Source organism: Dendrobium catenatum, unplaced genomic scaffold (genome assembly GCF_001605985.2).
Source record: "Dendrobium catenatum unplaced genomic scaffold, ASM160598v2 original_scaffold_96786, whole genome shotgun sequence".
Taxonomy (NCBI): Eukaryota; Viridiplantae; Streptophyta; class Magnoliopsida; order Asparagales; family Orchidaceae; genus Dendrobium; species Dendrobium catenatum.
Window position 1 is genome coordinate 62178 of NW_021415225.1, and position 23960 is coordinate 86137.

At 37.7% G+C, this 23960-nt stretch overlaps 1 protein-coding gene and 1 non-coding gene across 8 annotated transcripts in view; one reads left to right on the plus strand and one right to left on the minus strand.

Moving 5' to 3' along the window:
• Window positions 1-23960, minus strand: part of LOC110108989 (probable NOT transcription complex subunit VIP2) — a 49418-nt gene that overhangs the window by 10205 nt on the left and 15253 nt on the right. For 6 of the 7 annotated variants that reach the window (XM_020839868.2, XM_028691974.1, XM_020839866.2 and 3 more), the window contains exons 3-7: window positions 16158-16263; window positions 15464-15642; window positions 14940-15303; window positions 7124-7330; window positions 6940-7041 (exon numbers count right to left, since the gene is read on the minus strand). In XM_020839868.2, the coding sequence (XP_020695527.2) occupies window positions 6940-7041; window positions 7124-7330; window positions 14940-15303; window positions 15464-15642; window positions 16158-16263 (958 nt within the window). The remainder of the gene's footprint in view (window positions 1-6939; window positions 7042-7123; window positions 7331-14939; window positions 15304-15463; window positions 15643-16157; window positions 16264-23960) is intronic. The other variant, XM_020839870.2, reaches the window with a different exon arrangement.
• LOC114578620 lies at window positions 16158-16235 on the plus strand. The gene has a single exon (XR_003699613.1). It is a non-coding gene; the product is annotated as a small nucleolar RNA snoR35 (small nucleolar RNA).

Below are 23960 nucleotides of genomic sequence, written 5' to 3' on the forward strand. Positions count from 1 at the left end.
ATCACTTGAAAGCCACATAGCACTACCACCTCCTCTAAACATCTTGGTGTATTATTCTCATCTTTATATTGACAACAAATATTTATAAAACTGAACGATGATTGAAATAAATGAAAAAATAAGTAAATTGGGAGGCATTGGACTCCAAGGCAGTAGAGATCAAATTGTTATGACGAAGACTCAAATAAAGACCCTCTCATTGATGACAATGCAGATGATTTATGAGTTATTAGCAACTATTTTAGCTTTTTATAGGAATTAAATGTGGATGATTAAGAAACAGAGAAAAATGAAATTTAGAGTTAAACTTCATATTATATGATACTTTTATGCAATTCCTATATTTTATATTATTTTGCTCTTGTAATATTTGAATTTCAATTCTACTTCATGCAATTTATCACTTGCACTTTACATCTTGTGCGACTTTTTGTTTTATATGTACGTTAATTTGTTATTTTATAGTTCAATAGAAAGTTAATATATCATTCTTTAACATATTATTTGGATATTATATAAGAAATTACTTTTAATCTTTATTTTCATTTAACACAATTTTTTTAATTTTGAGACCTACGCCTCACCCACCCAATTGTGTAATTTTAAACCTTAATAAAAAATTTGATCAATCCCTTCTAAATATCATCACCCTTTATCGGAAGTTACTCAAGAATAGTATAGCCTCCATATGTTAAAACTCGACCACTTATTTATAGGCACTAAAAATAAGGTCATTCTAAAGCTGGTTGAAATGCATTATACCATATAAATTATGACAATATAAAGGGTATGCAAAAATTCTCATGAGGGATTGGCCGGCCACCCGAAGATCTGTCTCAATTATTCCACTTTACACTGGGCTTGTGAACAGCAAGTGAGAATGGTGAGGACATCCGACCGTGGAAAGATTATTAGAAAAAAATCTGGAGATCTACGACCACAATCACGCCGATTTATTTTTTGAGTCATTTTATGTATTAGATTTATTTTAGCACTTTTCCATTTCTACCCTCACTTGAGGGCCTAATCTTATGTGTTCCCTAGGGGCAAGTTTGTTTTTTATTTCTTTCATTGTATGGGGCTAATTATAAGCCCCTTATTTTTCTTTTGAGGGAATGAATGATATTATAAAAATTTTTGCACTTATGTGTTTTGAAAGAGCTTGAGAATTCTAAGAGAGAGCTTTAGTAAAGTCCCTTGGGGGAGAGCAACGCCCCCCCCCCCCCCACCAACCGTAGGAAGCGTCCGGGTTCGTGATTTTATCTTTCACTATATTTTCCGCCTCCGTCTCCTCCTCTCTCAACCACACATCAAATTTCCTACAAAAGCCGCCGGCCTAGCACCCAGTCCCTTATTCCTTTCTCAGTCAAAACCCCACCGGCCACCAATCCCATCCTCCCTCCCCCTTTGCCGCCCGGCCAAAACCACCCAAGCCCTCACCCGCCGGCCCTATTTGCCCTTCCTTCCTTTCTTTCCCAATCTCCTATAGGGAAAGAATTGAAGACTTACCTAATTTAGATCATCTTAAATTTGGAAAGATTTCAAAATCAAATTTATTTGGATTTGAATCTTTTCCTAAGATAAGATTAATCTAATTTAGACACTTTTCAAATCTCTTCAAACCTGAAATAATTAAAGATTCTCCCCTAATTCTCTTTCCTTAATTAACATCCTATGTTTGGAAAGGGTTTCAATTCCCCCATGCATGGCCGACCCACCCTCTCTCTCTCATTCAAATAAATCAAATTAATGCTCTTCCCATCAATTCTCCAATCAAGCCCTTCCTATGCCATTAATGCTCCACAAATCATTCAATCAAGGCCCAATTACTTGCCCATTCAAAGCTGAAATTAATTTCAGATTTCTAAATTATTTCCATCCCCTATTCAAGTCAAAATTTTATGGAACTAAATTATTCTCCCCTCCTATCTGTGACCGGCCACTACCCCAACCTCTCCCACTTAAACTAATCAATCAAACCCTGAAATTTTACCTTGCTAAAGTGCTGCCCAGAATTCCGGAGTTTGCGAACCTGCTATCCAGAGTTTCCCATAGGCCAAAGCTGCTGTCCAGGTTGTTGTAGTTGATGTCTAGAGAATTCTGCACCTCCCCATTGCTGTCCGGCAAGCCGATTTGTTGTCCAGCCCTCCTGAAGACCACCCTTTGCTGTCCAAGAGCTCCCGATCCCTCCTAGTAGCTATCCAGACTTGTGAAAAGGCTCCCGATTGCTGTCCTACTTTGGAAACAACCACACATCGTCACCGTTGTCTCGTATCTCCTGATTTTGGGTAAACTACCTCCTTTCCTTACACCTTTTAAATCTTCCCTCAATCGTGGCATTGTTTATTTATGAAGATCTATCCGCATGACCCAAATTAAGAGTGTAAGTAAGCGGATTTTCATAGCTAATCTAATTGTTAAATTAGGGATTCTTTATTGAAAACCCTACATTTGCATGGTATAATTTGATATGATTGTTTTATGATCCACTTCTTTTCTCGTGTAATTGACTACTTAAGCTTAATCACCAATTTTTGGCTTAAAAAGTAAGAAGTTAATTAGCTGCAAAGCTCTATTCTTATTCGTGTAAGTACAATCGCTTGCATTCATTTTTACATGTAGTTCTACATCAGAGAATCAAAGCAATATCAAATTTCCAGCAAACAGTGATGCGGACATCCAACCGTCCATGCCAATCCGAGGAGATGAAGATTGACGGTCGTGATTGTCATGCCTTATCTGAAATTTTTATTTTAATTATACATTTTTCGTTTTTACCCTTACTTAAGGGTCTAATCTTATGTAAGCTCTAGGGGTATGATTGTCTTATTTTAGTCTTTTATTTCTGAGGCCTATATATAGAGGTCCTTGCTAGTGTAATGGTAAGATGGAGTTTTAATAAAATTTTGTTATGCACTTTTGTTTCTTGGGAGGACTTAGGTGAGATCCCTATGAGAGGGAATCGTAGTTTCCACCAGCAGCAGGACGGGTCTGGGCTCGTGGCTTAAAGTCCCTTGGTGAAGGGCAACGCATCACCCGTCAGCCGCAGGAAGTATCCGGGCTCACGGTTTTATCTTTTTCTTTGTTTTGTCTCTCCTTATTTTTCCTTTAGCCACAAGCTAAATCTTCCCCTAGTCATCAGCTTTCTACCACCCATCCTTCCCCACCACCCTAGTTCACAGCCAACCTCCACCGCTAGCCTCCTCCTCGCCGGATCCCAAAGCTCCGACCAGTTTTCCCCTAACCGCCGGCCTATCCAGCCTTTTGATAGGAAACACTTGGATTTCCAAGTGTTTTTCACCAAAACCCAATAGATCTAGGATGAAAACTGCTGTCCACACAGGAAAACAGCCAAAAACAGTGGAATCGGAGAGAAAACGAAGGAGAAAACGTAAGAGAAAACAAGGCAAACACTTTCATTTTAATAAGGGATGAAAATCACTTGCAAGATACAACTTTCCTTCAATTCGAGAGGAATGAAAAACTCTCCAAATCTCTAGCGTAGCCTAGAGCCCAAGAACACAAACCCTAGATCTCAAAAATGATTCAAATTCCAGATGCCCTCTCTCCCCCCTATTCCTCCCAATTAAACATGAAAGGAGGGTTACAATTTACCTAATTACCCTTCTCATTCAAATATTCCCTCCCAAAATTGAATTCACATCAAGTGGGCCCCCCTTGATGTTTCTGCCCCCCTCTGGCTGGGCTTCTTCCGCCGGCTGTAAGCCAAGACCGGTCCAGGGTGGACCGGTCCAGCCGGCCCAGGATGGGCCGGCGTAACACCTTTCCCCATAGGATCCTCAATTCCCTCTTTCATTTATGGCCTTCCTATTTCAGTCCCCCCAATTTTAGCATCAATTTGAATTCAATAATTCAAATTTGAATTTGAATTTTTTTCCTAAATTAGGTTCTCTATTTTATGAAAGTTATTTAAATTAGATCCAACTAAATTTCTAATTGGATTTAATTTAAATTATTTCTTCATAAATTAAGATCCTAAATAAGGCAATCTCTAAATCCCTTTCCCTAAGCCCTACTCCACCCCACCATAACACCGGCCTCTCCCTCCACAACCCATTGATTTTCAAATTCAAATTGCTTCATAATTACTTTTCTAATCTAGTCAATTATTAATTTGGAAAGCCTTTTATTTTGAATTCAAATAAATTTGAATTTCAAAATCTTTTCAAATTAGTTCAACTATTTTAGGAACCCCCTCCCATCACCCCCCCCCCCCCACCAATCTCTCCAATTCTGAATTTTAAATTCAGATTTAATTTTTCCAATTTTTCCAATCATATTCAATACAAGGGTCCATATACATCGAATCTGGACACCCCATTCCCTCCCTCCTTGGTCGGCCCTCTCTCTCTCCTCTATCCTAATTATTTTCTCCCTAATTAAGGGCCCAATTAAGGAGATAATTAACCCCTCTCTTCCCTCCCTTCCCTTCTTGTTTGAATTCAAATTCAAATCCCTTAATTAAGGAAAATCTTAATTTGAATTTCAGATCTTTAATTTTTATTCCCCCCTTCCTTCATTCTACATCAATTTAGTATCAGAGCATGGTTGCTCACCCGGGACGCGAACTCGACGGAATCGAGCTTTTTTCCACCCCGAGAGAATGATGCGGACATCCAACTGTCCATGCCTATCCGAGGAGGAGATGAAGATCGACGGTCGTGATCGTCCTACGTTATATTAAATTTTTATTTTAATTATGCATTTTTCGTTTTTACCCTTACTTAAGGGTCTATTCTTATATAAGCTCTAGGAGCATGATCGTCTTATTTTTGTTTCTTTTATTTCTGAGGCCTATATATAAAGACCCTTGCTAGTGTAATGGTATGGAGTATTAATAAAATTTTGTTCTGCACTTTTGTTCCATGGGACTTAAGTGAGATCCCTATGGGAGGGAATCGTAGTTTCCACCAACCGCAGGATGGGTCCGGGCTCGTGGCTTAAAGTCTCTTGGTGAAGGGCAACGCATCACCCGTCAGCCGCAGGAAATGTCCGGGCTCACGATTTTATCTTTTTCTTTGTTTTGTCTCTCCTTATTTTTCCTTTAATTGTCGGCTAAATTTTCCCCTAGTCATCGACTTTCTACCACTCATCCTTCCCCACCACCCTAGTCCACGGCCAACCTCCACCGCTAGCCTCCTCCCCGTCAGATCCAAATAAATTTCAACCCATCACCCCCCCCCCCCCCCCCACAAAAAAAAATAAAAAATAAATTGAACATCAATTTGAATTTGAATTTAATTTCCTAAATCAGGTTCTCTATTTTAGGAAAGTTATTTAAATTAGATCAAAAAATTTCTAATTGGTTGATTTAAATTATTTCTTCCTAAATTAAGATCCTATTAAGGCAATCTCTAAATCCCTTTCCCTAAGCCCTAGTCCACCCCACCATGCCGCCGACATCTCCTTCCACAACCCATTAATTTCCAAATTCAAATTGCTTCATGATTACTTTCCTAATCTAGCTAATGATTAATTTGGAAAGCCTTTTATTTTAAATTCAAATAAATTTGAATTTTAAATCTTTCCGGCATCAGTTCACATATTTTTAGAAACCCCCCCCCCTCACCCAAACTCTCCAAATTCTGAATTCAAATTTAATTTTTTTCAATCACATTCAATGCAATGGACCATTGTTGTAAAAATTGCGCAATATGAGGCTCGCCTTGAGGCCCGCCCTTTACGCAATTCCAGTAAAAATCGCCTCGATGCTTACGCCTCGATTTTTTTTTATGCAGCTTGCGCCTCAACTTGATTAAGGGACCCGTCTTAAGGCCCGCTCGCCTCGACTGGCATGGACTTACGCCTCACTCTATATATATTAAAACTTACATAAATCTTGAAGTTAAATGCCCGACATTGGACTCTATAGGAGAGGAGAAAAGAGAGAGAGCAGTTCATCATAATGATAATTCAAATGAAGAACCCCTTAGTGCTATAATGTTCATGATTTATGAGTTCTTATGCGATATTTGTCATTGCTATTTTTTTGGAAATTGGAATTATATGTTAATGAAAAGAATACTGGGATGTGGAAAGATAGAATTTGAGTTGAAATTATATTTCATGTTGTCTTATTATTGGGATATTTTGATTTCACTTCATATCTTATGTTTTTTTTTTATGTTTTATATTATTCACTCATTAGTATATAAAAAATTTATCATTTTATGTTTACGCAATCTTTTGATTTTGAGGCTTACGCCTCAAAACGCCTTGAGGCTTACGCCTCGCCTCACGAATGAAAAACGCCTCAATACCAAAATACGCAATTTTAAACATTGCAATGGACCATATACATCGAATCTAGACACCCCCTTCCCTCCCTCCTTGGCCGGCCCCTCTCTCTCCTCTATCCTAATTATTTCCTCCCTAACTAAGGGCCCAATTAAGGAGATAATTAACCCCTCTCTTCCCTCCCTTCCCTTCTTATTTGAATTCAAATTCAAATCCCTTAATTAAGGAAAATCTGAATTTGAATTTCAGATCTTTAATTTTTATTCCCCCCCCCCTCCTTTGTTCTACATCAAACTGCTACATTCAACCTTCAACTAAAATTATCAAATCACCAACAACCACAACTTCAAAGGCCTTAGAAATGAGAAATATAACAACAACAATAAATGGGCATAAAATATAAGCAAACAATCAAATGACAAGTACCAAAATAGAAAAGAGCACCAAAGAAACATTGTGGAGATAAACAAATGGATGAAGAGCTAAGTTAGAGATCAAAAGTTGTCTATGAGGGAGGTGGAGGAAATCACAATATCCAGTACATTCTGAAAATAAAAATTCCCGTCTGGGAGAAATACATTTGGTCAAAACCTCCTGAATGCTAAAATTATGGAGACTTCAGCCAGCAAATCCAAATAAAATATCCATCATTCTTAATTTTGATGGAAATGAACCAAATACCTTTATAACCAGGCAAAGCAGGAAAATCTTCATTCTGGATACTAAATTCCTGATTTTGTTGCACTATCGAACTAACACCAATACCTTGTTTCCGCAAGGAACCTGCATTTCAAGAGGATTATTAGAATCTTTCAATAATTACATAGTACATAATAGATAAGTACACAAAAAGTTGACGAGTTACCCAACTGACCCTGAGGCCCTCCAGCTGAACTAGGGCGCCCAGTTAACTGAGGGAAATCATTTATGTCGAAAGGAGAGCCCTCATTTGAATTGGCATCATTTAACATTCCCATAGAGCTTAGCAAGCTATTCCCTCCTTGCAATTGCCGTGATATGGGTCCACCGGACATGTTATAAGAGTTCCTAAGCATTCCCATCATTTGAGGAGCTGTTAATTCACGCAAATTTTCATCTTTAGTAATGAATATATACTTCGAGTAGAAGCAATGTTAAGACAAAAAAAAAATGAAATCCATCCACTGAAAAATAAACTTAAACAAACTAAAGATTGGATAGAACTCCATTATTAGAGATGATTGAATTACATCCTTGGTCTTCACCTCACATTATCAATAATTATTAGCCAGAGTGAGATGATTGTTCGTAAAAGACAACCCAATATACCTGATGGCAAAAGCAGATTAGACAACAAAGGCCAAAACATAGTTTCTACCTCATTAGTCAAAGCATGGTACAGACAGACTGACTCTTAAGACATGGAAAATTACCAGGTGAACAGATGCGGACGTCCAACCGTCCATGCCTATCCGAGGAGGAGTTGAAGATCAACGGCCGTGATCATCCTATGTTTTCTTAAATTTTATTTGTAATTTTTATTTTTAATTATGCATTTTTCTTTTTTGCCCTTACTTAAGAGTCTTGTCTTATATAAGCCCAAAGGGCAAAGTTGTCTTTTCATTTCTTTTAAGGCCTATATATAGAGGCTCTTCCTCTTGTATGAAATCAATGATGAATTAATAAAAAATTTGTTTTCTACACTTTGTTCTTGAGAGCTATGGGAGTTCTTAGGAGAGTGGAAGTCCCTATGTGAGGGAAACGAAATATCCACCAGCCGCAGGATGGGTCCGGACTCGTGGCATGAAGACCCTTGAAGAAGGGCAACGTAGTACCCGTCAGCCACAAGATGTGTCCAGCCTCGCGGTTGTATCTTTTATATTTTGTTTATTTATTTTTGTTCCTTCTTATTGCTTCTCGTCGTTATCTTCATCCTCTTCACCGTCCCCCTCCTTCCGGCCATCCCCAACACCAACCACCACCCCCATAACCCCTCCTACCAAAGCTCACCTCAACCTAACCATCAACCCAGTCCCTTTTCTCCATTAGCTCCCCCACCGCCCCACCCAAGCCAAGCCACCGCCGGCCACCCTTGTTTGTCTCCATGAATGAGGAGCCAATGTCACCTTAATGCTTACCTAAAAAGTTCAAATAATTTAGGAAATTATTTTCATCATTTGAAATTCAAATAGTTTCCTAAATTAGAAAGCTATTATAGGGAAGTATTGAATCTCATTCATGATGTAATTCAAATTTAATTTGGGTGGAATTTTTCTTCTCCTAAATTAAAGAGACAATTTAGGAAAGGGATTTAAATTTCTCCACAAAACTCCCTCTCCCCCTATCTCCATGCCGTCGGCCTCCACATGGTCCCCACCTCTTTCTTTCCCCCATTCAAGCTTTGTTTCCTAAATTAGATTGAGGCGAATTTGGATAGATTTGAAAATTGATTTGAAATTCAAAATCTTTTCTAATTTATCAAATCTATTTTAGGAAAGTTCTTTAATTCAATCAATTTGAATTTCAAATTCAAATAGGATTTATTTAAACACTTTCCTAAATTTTAAAGCCTTAAATGAAGAACCCAAAATCACCTCCCCAATCTCCTCCTCTATCATTAAACCACCGACCCCCCCTTTCTAATAAATCCTAGGGATTTATTTCCAAAAATCCCTAATCCCTCTTGGAAAGAATTCAAAATCCTCCACTTCACCTGGCCGAAACTCTTACCTAAGAAGCCCTCTCATTAAATCTTGCCAAAACTCAATTTTCTAAATTAGAATTCACGTCATTCCGTCTTTCTCCTGCTGGCCGAACTTTCCAACACCTGTGCATTAAGTTCCCTCCACAAATCTCTCCTCAAATTCCATCTCACGTGGAGTTTTCTGCCTTCTAAGGCTGCAGCCAGAGAATTCCAGCAATTGTCATTGTTTTCCCAGCCACTTGGAGCTTCAAAGCTGCTGTTTTACAAGACCAATCTGCTACCCAAGGGCTCCCAGCCTTCATACAATTATTGTCCAAGTTTCTGGCCATCTCTAGGATTTCTGTCCTGAACTTTTCAGCAAGGAGTTTTGCTGTCCAGCCCTCCGGAACAATACCGTTCACTGTCCAGACATTTCTGGACATTATTGGATTGCTGTCCAGGGATTTCCAACAAGAAGAGCTGCTGTCCAAGACTTCTAAAAATCCAAAGCTGCTGTCCAAGACTTCTAAAAATCCAAAGCTGTTGTTTAGACTTCTGTATTTTCTCTTCAAGACCCATAGAAATCAAATCGCCATACCCGTTCTACATCATGAACAGAATGTATTTCCATTTTCATTAAGCTTGAAAATAATGAAGAAATCCAAAGTACAATATGCTATATGCTGAACACACAGATAAGAAATTCATTCAGCAGTTTAGGACTCCCATTACAGGGTAAGCTAATTAATAAATGATGAGATTAACAGAGGTACGGTAAAATCTTCATGCCCATATGAAAAAGGAAAAACTAAATGGAATTACCAAAAGCTCTATGTACACCAAAAACATCAACACTGCTAGTTACTACAGTTTTCAAGAGAGCGACGCAGGTTTATGTACATGCAAAAGCTGATAAACTGACTTGCATTACAACTTGAAACTAGCAATACAATGCCAATGACTGGTCACACTACAATTTCAGAAACACAATGATGTCTAATAAATAATTGTCTAAGTGTGATGAGTGATGAAGGATGCCACAGAATCTAATGCAAACTTGCAATTTCGAAAACAATGCAATAAACACATAAAAATTCACAATACACCAACCATTAATCTAAAACAATTAACTATTTTGATGAAAGGAAAAACACGAAAGAAATCAATTCAAACTATTGCAAGCTGCTAGAAATTAACTAGAATTAAGTATCACAAAAGCAATTCCCACAACTGAAATAATAGCTAGAAATCCAGATTTAAGATGGTAAAAACTTAATAACATATAAAAACAACAACAACAACATCAGCTTTTATCCAACTACATGGGGTTGGCCATCTGAATTTTTTTTCTCCATTGTGTCCTGTTAAGAGTCAACTTCTCATTTAAATCTAATAAAGAAATGTCATTTCTAATGTTTTCTAACCAAATCTTTCAGGTCTACCTCTACCTTTATTAACATAGATCAAATTTAATATATCTACTCTCCTAACAGGGCCATCGGAAGGCCGATGTTTTACTTGACCAAACCATCTAAAGAGACTCTCTCTAATCTTATTTATCACTAGAACTACTCCAACCTTCTCTTGGATATGCTCGTTTCGTATCCTATCTCTAAGAGTAAGTCCACTCATTAACATGAGCGTCCTCATCTCAGCAACACCTTTTTTTTTCTCATCTCAGCAACACTTAACTTAATATTATGCTTCTCTTTTAATGGCCAACATTGTGCGCCATAAAGCATTGCAGGTCTCACCACCATCTTATAAAATTTTCCCTTAAGATTGATTGGTACTTTTCTATCACACAACAAGCCCGATGCATTCCTCCACTTCAACCATCCAACTTGAATTCTACTAATAATATCTCTATCTATTTCACCATCACTCTAAACAATAGACTCAAGATATCTAAAATATGTACTCTTATTAATGACTTGATCGCCCGAATTCACAATCCCACCACTACATCTATTATTACTAAAATTACACCCCATATATTCATTTTTAGATCTACTCAAACGAAAACCTTTTGACTCTAAGATTAACCTCCATAATTCAAGTTTACCTTCAACTCCTTTTGTAGTCTTATCAACAAGAAGAATGTCATCAACAAAAAGCATACACCAGGATACAACCTATTGCAAATTCCTAGTGAGAACATTAATGACTAAAGCAAAAAAGATTGGGGCTTAAGACTGATCCTTAATGTAATCCAACTGAGAGGAAAATGCTTGGTCAAACCACCTTGTGTTTGAACACAAGTAACAGCTCCTACATTCATATCCTTAATGACTTGAATATAAATATTATTAACCCCTTTTTTTTCTAGAACTCTCCATAGCACTTCTCTTGGAACTTAGGGTGCGTTTGGGACTGCTACAGTTGTCGGTAAGGTGGGTTGCAAAATTATTGTACAAAAAGCTGCTTTCAAAAATTGTTGTACATAAAGCAGTATTTGTTTGGGAAGTATAACTGTCAAGTTGCTGTGCTGCAGCTGTATGAGAATAAATTACTTTTATACCTTTATATATTGAGATGAAAAAAATGATGTAAATGTCAAATTTTTCAAAAAATTTATATGCTAATAAACTAACAATTCTAAAAAAAAAATTGTATTAATTTTTATGAAATATTTTATAACTATTAAATACCATAATATAATTTTTTTATAATCTACTATCATATTTTAAAATAATCTGGAAAAAAAATTATACTTCATACTAAATATACTTTTTCTAATAATAATATAATTATAATATATTTTTTAGATTTAATTAAAAAATTAATAAATATGTAATTACATGTCATGAATAACTATTTATTGCAAAAGATTGAAGGTTCTTTCTTAGGAAGTTGACTCCTTGGAAATCTTCTCAGCCTTGGAAATGACCTCATCAATACCGCCCACCATGTAAAATGACTGCTCAGGTAGATCATCATAGTTACCATCAAGAACACCCTAAAAGCCACTGATACAATCCTTCAAGTCCACACTTTCCAGGTGCACCAGTGAAAACTTCAGCAACATGGAAAGGCTGGCTCTGGAAACACTGGATCTTACGAGCACGAGCAAGGGTAAGCTTATCATCTTCACTAAGATCATCCATTCCAAGAATTGCAATGATATCTTGAAGGCTCTTAATAGTTTTGAAGAACCTTTTGAACACCACGACCAGTGTTGTAGTGCTCTTCTCCTAAGACATGGGGAGAAAACATTCTAGATGTGGAATCAACACCCTCTTTCCCCGTACAAGTCCCTTTGTTATGTCCATAGCGATCGTCCTCAACAACTAAACGATGCGGCAGAGGAGGAAACCAGTGGGTTAAGGGCGAGAGATCAGGGAAGGAATGGGAGGTCTGGGATTTGGGAAGGAGGATTTGGGAAATGAGAAAGGGCGAGAGGAAATGCGGAGTAAGGAAGCAAGGATCCGATGTGAGGCCATGGCAAGCAAGAGCTAGGTTAAATGGTTGCTTATCCGAGATGTATGAGCTTGAGGAGGAGGATGATGGTAGTCGGAAGCGGTGCGGAAGGCTTTGGACGACGGTAGCGAATATTTGCAGTAGGATTTATGTCATTTTTCTGCCGAAAGCAACATACTGCAGCGGACCGCGGGAGATAGTGAAAGGTCGCGGGAAGCAACTATGTGCCGCGAATTTTTTCTGTCGCGGTTCTGCCGCAATGTCCCAAAAATAATTTAATAACTTTTTATAAAGTAAAGCAGCAGTGTCACCATCCCAAACGCACCCTTTATCATATGTTTTCTCTAAATCAATAAATATAATATGTAGATCTTCCTTATTCTCTCTATACTTCTCCATCAAACCTCTCAATAAATGTATAGCTTCCATAGTAGACCTACTCGGCATGAATCCAAATTGATTTTGAGAAATATTAGTAACATGCCACAAACTATGCTCCATAACTCTCTCCCATAGTTTTAAAGTATGACACATCAACTTAATTCCTCTATAATTCGTACAATTTTGTGCATCACCTTTATTCTTAAAAATAGGAATTAACACACATTTTTCACTCAACTGGCATCTTTTTAGTCTTCAAAATAATATTAAAATTTTAGTAAGTGAAGAAATTCCTTCATTTCCTAAACATTTCCACACCACTATTAGAATTTCATTAGGTCCACTAGTTTTTTCACACTTCATTTTCTTGAAAGTCTCTCTAATTTTAGTTTTACTAATACGTCGATAAAAATAAAAATATATATTTTCATTTAGAGTGCTAAGGTCATTAAAGTCAATCATATTCTCACAATCTTCATTGAAAAGCTTAGCAAAATATCTCATCTATTTTTGTTGAATATCATCTTCTAAAAGAAGTACTTTTTGATCTTCATCCTTAATGCACTTCACTTGAACAAAATCCTTACAACTCCTATCTCTTTGTTTGGCTAGCTTGTACATATACCTTTTGTCCTCTATAATATCTAATATATTATATAAATCATTAAAAGCTAAAGTCTTTGCATCGCAGATTGATTTCTCAGACTACTTATGGACAACTTTATATCATTCCCAATTTTTAGAATTTTTACATCTAAACCAATTATTATAACAAAACTTCTTAGTTTTGATCTTTTCTTGCACATTTTGATTCCACCGCTAAATATTTTTATTATTATGAGTTTTTCCTTTTGAAACTCCAAGCACATCCTTTGCAACATTATTAATATTACTAGTTACTTTATCCCACATGGCATTTGTTTCCTCATGTATAAACAAAATCTTAAGATCTCAAATCTTACTTTCAAAAATATTTTTGTTAGTATTTTTTAAAAGCCCCCATTTAATATTAGAACAACATTTTACTAAATTTTTCATATTCTTCTCCTTCATCTTAAAATTCAAAAGTAATACACGATGTTGGATATATAAACTTTCACCTGGAATCACTTTGCAATTTAAACGATTTATTTTTTCTTATAAGAAAATAATCAATCTGAGTTTTACTAAATCCATTCTTATAAGTGATGAGATGTTCATTTCTTTCTTAAATAAAGCATTATCAATTACAAAATCATAAGATAAAGCAAAATCTAACATAGTCTTACCACCTTCATTAGCAACTCCAAATCTATAGCCACCATGAATAATTTTAAAATCCTCTACCTCTCTACCAACATGTCCATTTAAATCTCCTTCAATAAAAATTCTTTCTTCAAGATGAATCTTTTGAATTAATTCTACTAAGTCATTCCAAAATTTTAATTTTAAACACATCTAAATCTACTTGGGGATCATAAGCACTTATAATATTAATAATCTTAGCATTAATAATAATCTTCAAAGAAAAAATTTTGGCTTCAATTCTATCCATTTTTATAACATTACTCTTCAAACTCTTATCTATAATCACACATATACCATTTCTAATACGACTTCTACTAGAATACTAAAGCTTAAATCATAAACTATCAATCTCTTTAGCATTCTCTCCAACCAATTTAGTTTCCCAAATGCATAAAATATTCTCTTCCTACGAATCATAATATCAATTAATTTCATTAATTTTCCTGTAAGAGAACCTATATTCCAATATCCAATCTGAATTCTAGTTTCATGGACTAGCTTCTTTGCCCATACCGTCAATGATGTGGGAACCCTTGCCTATTTAACACTGCACCCGAGTACCAATGCAGCGGCCCTTGAACACTTCTCATTATATTCAGGTCATATAGCGCGTCTTCCAAGAAAAGCCCTAACATTAACACAATATATTAAATGATTCATGTCATGATTATTCGACATGTTAACAACTTAATAACATAGAGTAGAAAAATTCTAATAAAATAATGAAATATAAATTACATAAATCAACTCAAATAGTCATGATGAAATAAAATTCAAATTTTATATCCACGTCAAAGAGGCTATTGTTTTAGGTTTAAGAGCCAAAATTAAGCTAGTATTCAGCTGTTGGTAGAATCACATACTTTCGGGAAAAAAAACAATTATTAATTGCATAAAAATCATTTTTTTCTTCTGTAGATCAGATCCTAACCTTGCTGAAGCATACCACCCATCAGTCTATTCGCTCCTTGTAAATTGAGAGTCCCAGACCCGCTGTTAGCAGCTAAACTTGCTCTTGATGCAAGGCTGGAAATGGCTGGCCCACCAGAGTTTATGCTCCTTCCAATGTTAACTCCAGCAGAAATATTCCCTGCCGAACTTGACATTCGAGAGCCTAGGTTTCCCAAAATTGGATTGACTCCCATCCCAGGAATAGCATTGTGGTTGCCAGCAGGCGCACCAGAGGAAAATCCAGGTATGGAACCACCAACTCCATTTATATTGCTACTAAAGCCAGGGTTTCCTGCAACACTGATGCCACCTCTCTCAGTAATCCCTGAGAGTCCATGTGAGATCTGTATGATATAACAATTAATGCATGGAAAAAGACAGTAAAGAAAGCAAAGACAAAGAGGAGTTTCGTAATGAAGACAGAATACCAAAACTAATGTATCATAAAATCAAGAAATGAAAAAAATATTTCCATGTAAAAGAGGAAAAAAAAGGTTAAATTACCTGAGACATAGCGATTGGAAGATTGTTTGATGAGAATCTTCCAGAAGAGATGCTACTCCCAGGTTGTTGAAGACCACTTGAAGGAACAGCAGTCATAGTGGAATTCCTTGATGCCACTGACCCTGGAATGTTTGGAACAAAGTTCCCTTGCATGTTATGATGTAACCCTTGCATGCCTCCTGCAAATACAACAATCAGTAATAAGATGTGAGAGAAGGGCTAATAATGAATCAATTTAAAGCAAACTACTCAAACTTGACACTGTGGAGGCCTGCTTCCGAATAAAAATTTATGCAATTTTGAGTCGAGCTAGTTTGACTTGCACTCGAGGGATTCCAACTTGACTATAAATTATAATGAAAATAAAAGTTGGAGGAAGGGATTGCACATTTGACCTCTAGCACACATTATTTATATATATATATATACATATATATATATAAGTATATATATATATATATATATATATATATACACGCGCGCCTTCACACACATACATACCAGTTGACTAGAATGCCATTTTGAGTAAGAAACTATAAACTCGAAATCAAATAGAAATGGGTTTCAAATTGGCACCCTAGATCAAAATTTTTGCCTAGTAAAAAACTTTCTCAGTGATTTCCAAGAATCAGGTTCTCTTATTAAGCTTCTGTGAGAGATAAATTAGCAAGTCAAGATGTCAAGAGCTGCTCACCAGAGTGATGAAAACTAGGAGCATTTGCCGATTGAGCGGAAAAAGATGATGCAAAAGCCCTTCCTGTCGCATCACTAAGACTTGAATTTGAACCACCAAGATTTGACTGCAACAAAAATTTCAACGTGCATATTATCCAAACACCATGGGAGTAAATCTAACAGTACCTTGTAGAAATCTTAATGAAACATTTCCTCTGATATAGACATTAGAAGCACCTATGATCTTCTAGGGTTTAAATCAAGGCATAGGCCACAAGCATACATGAAGAAGGCCTATCCAATTGATAAGAGTAAGGAAAATCATCAACTTGATTTTAAGAAAACCAAATCAAACAAAGAGGGAGAAATTTGCAAATGACGAGCAAAACCTACAATTCTTGCCCCCACTAAAGAAACATTTAATATCCACTGCCGAATCCTAAAACTTTGCTCAGTCTATTTATTCCTAGTTTTATCATTACTTTTTATCGATATGTTCATTTCATTTATTATTTCAAAAGTAGCATGATGACCGGTTTGGGCAGGACCACAAGGTAATAATCCACGGGGTGCATCTCCAGATCATTCATCTAGCTCTTCTATCAAAGATCCTCTTCATTACTACGTAAATACTTGCATGAAGATTTTCGGCAGTTGATTAAATACCACTCAGGTGGTTAAATTTTTCTAAACAAAATTTGATTAATGAAATTATGTACAAAAAATTCTTCCCAAATAACTTTTTCTAAAACTAAGAAATAGTACCAAATTTGAGTCCATCCATTCAATTGGTAATTGTTAAAAACTTCCATGCATTCAAAGAACACCATATTTAAAAGAAAAACATCTCCAGGGGATGCTGAACCAGAGAGTAAACATCCAAAAACCATATGAAATTATGGTGCACGCCACTTCCGCTGCAAAGATGCTTAAATGGAAGGTTAAAACAAATCACGAAATCATTTAAATAAATATACAAAAGTTTTCAAATTCTACCGGTCACATTTAGCTTGGTACATAAAGTTCACATAATAAAGTAAAAATTACTCTAATATGATATCTTAGAACAATAAAGTTTTGCGCAAATTTTCACACACCAAAAAAAATCCAGTAGCGTTGATTCTTTAGCCTCAATATTCGAAGTTCAGATAACACAATCTAGGTCTTCATCTGCCTAGTGCCTACTGCCTACTGCCTACTGCTAATGAAAGATGACCCTGATACTGTTACGAATCTGGCAAGCAGGAGCAGGGGGATGCATCCAGCCTAGACCAGCTGAACCCCGAAATTCTGATGGGCGGAAAACAAAGCAGCAGACAGGGAGTTCAGTCCCCCCTTTAGGGTCCAGCAAAGCTATAATCCAGAAGGAATCAAAGGAGATTATTTAGGAAAGTTTTAATTACAATTGGGAGAGAATTAATTAGGGAAATAAATCTAATTTGAATTCAAATATGAGAGGGGACTATTTAGGAAAAGAAAGCTTATTTGGGAGGGAATTATGGGAGCTAATTTAAGACTAACAATAATGTATTTTGGGGGATTATGCTTGTGTTTGCTAAAATTAGGGTTTCTTAGGTTGAGGGCTCTAGCCGGCGGCTAGGAATTTGGGAGAGCTGGATCTTCCTCTCCAATTGAAGTTCCAACTATATCTTGCTATTTTCTTTCATATTTTTTGCAATAATAAGTTTCGAGGTGGGTTCTTCCCAAATTCTTGTTTCGGTTCGCTGATTTAGTACAAATTGCATCTACTTCCTATTAAATTGGCATTAAAGCGGTATCCTAGGCTAAAATATAGCACTTCCTCGCTGATTTTCGTGGCAGTTTTCTCCCCGATCTGCCATTTTTTGCCGTTGGAAGATTGAATCCACTGTTTTTTGGTTGTTTTTGTCGTTTGGAGTCTTGATCAAGGTACCTATGACATGAAAGAATAAAGAAGTGTTAGAAGGGGAGATCGGACAATTGAAATCTGAAATTTCAGATTTCTAAAATCAAATTACCGTCCATGAGAAGATTGATTAGAAATTTATCATCATAAAGGAGATGATGAAGAAGTTGCTCATGGCCAAACAAAAATGGCATCATTGGAGGCAAGGGAAGCCGCCGGCAGCCAAGAGAGTAGGGAGAATCCTAATCCGATAAGGAGAGGGGGAGAACAAGAGGTGGAGATCTTGGAGGGAGAAGAGAGAACTCCTCTAGAGCCCATTTCTAGGGAGGAGATAGGTAGAAGATATAGGGAGATGCATGAGGGGTTTGGGTGTGAACGAAAGGGATTGAATTTGAAAGAAGAGGGACTGACTATGACCGGAGATGTGCTGATTTCGAAAAGAGAAGGGGGCTTTTGATGAAGGGTTTGGGTGCGAGCGTTAAAAAGATGATCAGGACACTTTGGGGAGACGCCCACTTGGGGAATGGGAGCTTATGGAGGAAACAGAGGGAACAGAGGAGATCCTAGGGTGAGGAACCTAAAGATGTCTATTTTTGAGAGATAGAATGCACATGGGAGGATCTACATGATGGAAATTTATAAAATAGTAATTAACAAAAAAACTAAATTGCCCACATCTTTGTATTAAGCAACAAAGATGTTACTAATTGTCCAATTAAAAAAGCCAAAAAGAGAACGCTAAAATGGATGTACTATAGAAGTAGAAATTATAGAGTGAGAAATAAAGAGAGATCCACTAAGAGAACAGCACTGCTAAAGTTGAAGAAAAAAATTGTAATGTGTTGGATATTTTAAGAGCAAAGAAGCAACAAATCATAACCATACAGCAACTTAAAAAAAGAAAAAAACAATACCAAGACTAGTGTTGATCAACTAGTTCAAACCCATACCATCAAGTATCTTATGTAGGACTTAAAAGTTTAGGCAATGTTAAATAAGAAGTTGCACATTTTTATTTGAGAGCAATATTAGTTTTTAAACTTGCAATGATTTTTAACAATGAAAGAAAACAAGAGGGGTGAAACTAGCTTAGGCCAAGTCACACGGCTAGAAGTTAAGATCACAAAATAATCAATTATTCAAGCATAGCATACATGAAGGATTTTCAACGAGAAATCCCTAAATTAACAATCAATGAGATTAGTTCTACAAAAGAGATCTCTCACTCAACTCTTTTAAATTACTAGGCTTAGCGGAGGGAGTTAACACAACCGTTATAATTCAATTATGACCAGAATGGAGAGTAATTAGGTAGGTATGGAATTTGGAGGAGAAGTTCACCTTCGTCAGGGTTTGGAAATAATCTACAACTGTACGGAGGAGAGTTGATCGTCGATGGCTTCAGCAAGGGTGAAGATGATCCTCTCTATGTATTCCTATACAGTTTGGTCAATCTCTAAGTTGAGGTTGAAGAACGATGAGTTGAGAATGTTGACGTGACCTTGATCGTCGTAAAAGAAAAACCCGTGATCTTGTTCAGGATCCGCTATGCATTACTGGACAACATGATGAGGACATCATTAGGAGATTCAGGAATGTCTATCATCGAAAGCAGTGCATAGCGACGGCCTTGATCAGAAGTCTTTATTTTTTATTTTGCATTTATGTTTCTTTTATTAGTTGTGACGATTGTAACATTTATTTGTTTGTGTTTGAGTTGTAGCCCCGAGGGCATTCTTGTCTTTCTTTTCTAATTGTTTAGAGGCCTATATATAAGGTCCTTATCTTGTATGAGAGGAGATGATGAATATTGAATAAAATTTTATTTTCTTTGCTTGATCTCTAAGTGAGTTCATGAGAGGAGAGATCCTAGGTGGGTGAGAGCAATACTCGTCAACCTTCGGTGGATTCCAAGGTTCGCGGCTCCATTATTTTCTTTTCTAAGTTCGTTCTACTTTCATCTCCCCTCCTAGCCCCTACCCGCCGGCCTTCCAAACCACCCATCCCCTTTCCTCCCAAAAACCAACCACCCATTCCCTTTCCTCCTCCCAAAAACTGAACCCCACCCAACACCTCACCCTTGTGCTGCCGGCCTCCCCTCACCCGTCCACCACCAACCCCTCACGACCGGCCTCCCCAAGCCCTACAAGCCGCCGGCCATCAACCCACCACCCAAGGATTTTGAATTTCAAATTTCAAAATTGTCCATAATTACTTTCCTTAATTGCGTCCTCATTAATTTGAAATGTTGTTTCATTTAGATTCAAATTCAAATTTGAATTCTAAAACTTTCCCTATTAATAACGTATATTCAGAGACCTCCTAAATCAATTAAAATTTGAAATCAATTTTAGATTTAATGGCAATCCTCAATTAAATCCTTTCTGGGCCCACATATTAAATGCAAATACCTCAAATTTCCCCTCATGTGGCCAGCCCCTCTCTAGCCCTTTCTCTCTCCAATTTTGCCACCTAGGCCCTCATTAAATCCCTATTAAACCCTCGTTGGCTACCGCCCAAAAAAGCCACCCTTATTGGAATTAATTTGAATTTCAAATTGAAGATTCAAATCTCTCCCAACCCCATGCATGCCGCCGACCCCTCCATGGGATCTCCCTCCTCTCTCCTCATTAATCTCCCTCCACTTGAATTTGATTTTCAAATTTCAAATTCTTAAATTTATTTTCCTATTTTACTAAAATCTAAAACTAATTTCAGATTTTGTATTATTTCTCCTCTCCAAACCCAACCCTAAGTCCACCAAAAGCAAGTCACTCTTCCCTTAGCCGTCCCTTCTTCCTTCCCACCTCTTGGAAACCCTCTTGCCTCATGAGCTCCACTCCAAGAAAGAAGAAAGCCTCCCTCCATCGACAATCCCCTTGATTAGTGCATGGCCGATCCGGATCATGATTGTGGATTCCTCTACGACAATCAAAGTTTAGTGAATATTCATCAATCCATCTTCTTCGACCTCGATCCATAAGTGAACAACTCCATAGAAGATCACATCAATCACACCTTATTCACGTTGGCGTCATCAATTGAAGAGCATCTACCATCCGGAAGTTGGCGGAACATTTGGTACCCACCCACGTCTTCTCCCTCTTTGGTGAACTTTCGTTGGGCTACTACTCTAGGTGTCTTCTCAACTTTGGTGGCATCGCTTGGTTTGCTAAGGTTCTTTCCCGCTAACCCTTACTAGATGAGCTTGAGTGAGGGAAACTCAAGGTGACTTTTCTAATTGTTAAGTGTGGGATCTCTTATTTATAATATTTAAGTGTATCTTTATCATTGAGATCATTCTCAAGTGATTGTTATTCTATCTTGTAATTGATTGCATTTACATTATTGATGGACTTAAGTCTAAGCATCTAATCTTGAGAAGCATTAGTTTATATTGCAAAGCTTAAATCAATTTCTTTATAATCTCTAATGCAATTCCTATTAATTTCACATCACAACAACTTTCAAGTTTCTGAAACCTTCGGATAGCAATAGGGACCCTTTTGGACCGCAGGACAGCAAGGAGAGGTCGCGGGAAATTCCGGACAACACTTGATCTTCCTCTAGACAGCAAAGGACTAGTTTTCGAATGCAGGACAGTAATCTTGCGATGTTGAAACCCTATAGGAATTGGTGTTTGGAAGGATCAAATTAGGGTTTGGTCAATTAGTTTAAGGGGGTGGGGGAGTGGGCAGCCATAGGGAGGAGGGGAAAGGGAATTTTAATTTCATAAAATTTTGAATTTGAATAGGGAGGGAAACAAATTCAAAAATCTGAAATTAATTTCAGCCTTAAAGGGAGGAATTAATTGGGAATTAATAGATTGATTTGAGGAGCATTAATGGACCTAATCAATAAATGAGAGAGAGTGAGAGAGAGAGAGAGAGGGGGGCTGGCGGCATGAGTAGGTTGGGTAGGGTTTAGGGAAAGGGAATTAATGCTTACTTAATCAAGGATTGCAAATTGAGGTAAGTGATCTAAATCAAATCCAATTAGAAATTGAATTAGACTTGATTTAAGTAACTTTCCAAAAATAGATCATCCGATTTTAGGAAATAATTTCAAATTCAAAATTGATTGAAATTTGAAATCAAAGCTTTTCAAATTAAGTATGTTTAATAAATGGAAAGTATTAATGAAGGATTTGAATTTTGGAGGCAAAGGGGAGGGGAATGAGGTCCGCGGCTAGGGTTAGGGTTAGGATTGGAGTTTGGCGGTGGGAGGTGGGGTGGCCGGATAGGATGTGGTGGTGGTGGGGCTCGGCTGAGAGAGGGAGAGAAGGATTTGGGTGGCCGGCGGCTAGGAGGGTGGGGTTTGGCCAATAGAGGAAGGAGGGGATTTGGCCGGGAGTTGAAGGGGAAGGGAGGGAGGATGGGGAGCGACGAAGTCGACCACGAACCCGGACGCTTCCTGCGGTTGGTGGGTATTGCGATGCCCTCACCTAGGGACTTCAATCTCTTCAAGAACTCTCAAGCTCTCTCAAAACACATAAGTGCAGAAATCTCATAATATCATTCATCATCCCTCAAAGGAGGAGGCTTTAAATAGCCAATACAATAAAGAAAATATAAAAGACCAACTTGCCCCTATGTCATACACATGACTAGGCTCTCAAGTGAGGGCATAAAAGGAAAAGTACAATAAAATTCATAAACTAATACATCAATAATAAATCTAATCCAATGATAATCAAAAGTAAAGAGGTGCAATCGTGGTCGTAGATCGACGGCCATGCCTCTGATAGACTCTCCAAGGTCGGATGTCCTCATCATGATGCGAAACAACCAGGATTTTAAAAAAATAATAAAAGTTTTGCAAGCTTGCTACTTCACGAATAATGGATTACAAGAAAAGATTGAAGAATTATCGTTGGCGACTTGTTCCAGTAATCAGTTGCAATTTAGAAAGACAATCCAATTGAAAATAAAATCGACAATTCACAGTAAAATCGAATGCACTTGTAATAACAATCCATAGGTTAATGCCAAGAATTTTCACCTCAAGTTCCCTTGTATCTCACTCACGTTCTAGGGGAATTACTTAATGGAGAGAAGTCTTTGGCGAACTAGACGATGCCACTTAAGAGGATGGTAACGCCGAAGGTCTTGATCAGAGGAGAAGTAGCCGGAGGAGGAGGTAAGGTTGAATGTCCCACGAGTTGCCTCTGCACCGACGATCGTGCTCGTTGATCACCTCCGCTAGGTGAAGAAGGATGTGATCGACAACGAACCTTTCTCTTCCTTGCTATGGAATTCATTTGGATTGGAGCTTCCAAGAGAGAGGTAGGAGGAAAAGAAAGGGGCGACCAAGGTGGGGGAGAAGAGGAGGGGCGGCTTGGGTGTGGACTTGGGTTAGGTTAGAAGAGGGAAGAGAAAAATTAATCAAAATCTGAAATTAATTTCAGATTTTAAGTGGATTTGGCGGGATCTAATTTGAATTTCGAATTCAAATTAAAGTGGGAATTAATGAAGCCTTATTTGGAGCCTTGAGTTAGGGTGCGTTTGGGATGGCTTCACGGCTGCTTTGCTTCAGAAAAATTTATTAAGGGTGCGTTTGGGGCATTGCGGCAGAACAACGTTCGAAAAATTTCTGCGGCCCGTTGCTGCTTCTCGCGACCATTCATTGCGTCCCGCGGTCCGCTGCGGTTACTGCTTTCCGCCGTTAAGAAGGGCGTAAATGACGAAAAAATCCAATCGCAATGTTTGCTGCAGATCAACGTCAACCTTCTCAAGCTCATCCATCTCGACTCACCTTCTCCTCTACGTTGTCGCCATCGCTGCGAAACCCAGACGGAGACAGCCCCTTTCTTCTCCGGCGCTCGAGCGGGAGATGAAGCCGGAGTGTAAAACACCGGGGACTCGCACGGTGTCGCGAACAAATCATCTTCTTCCTTCTCTTCGAACTCAAAACCCTCCCGCACTTCTTATCGTCCCT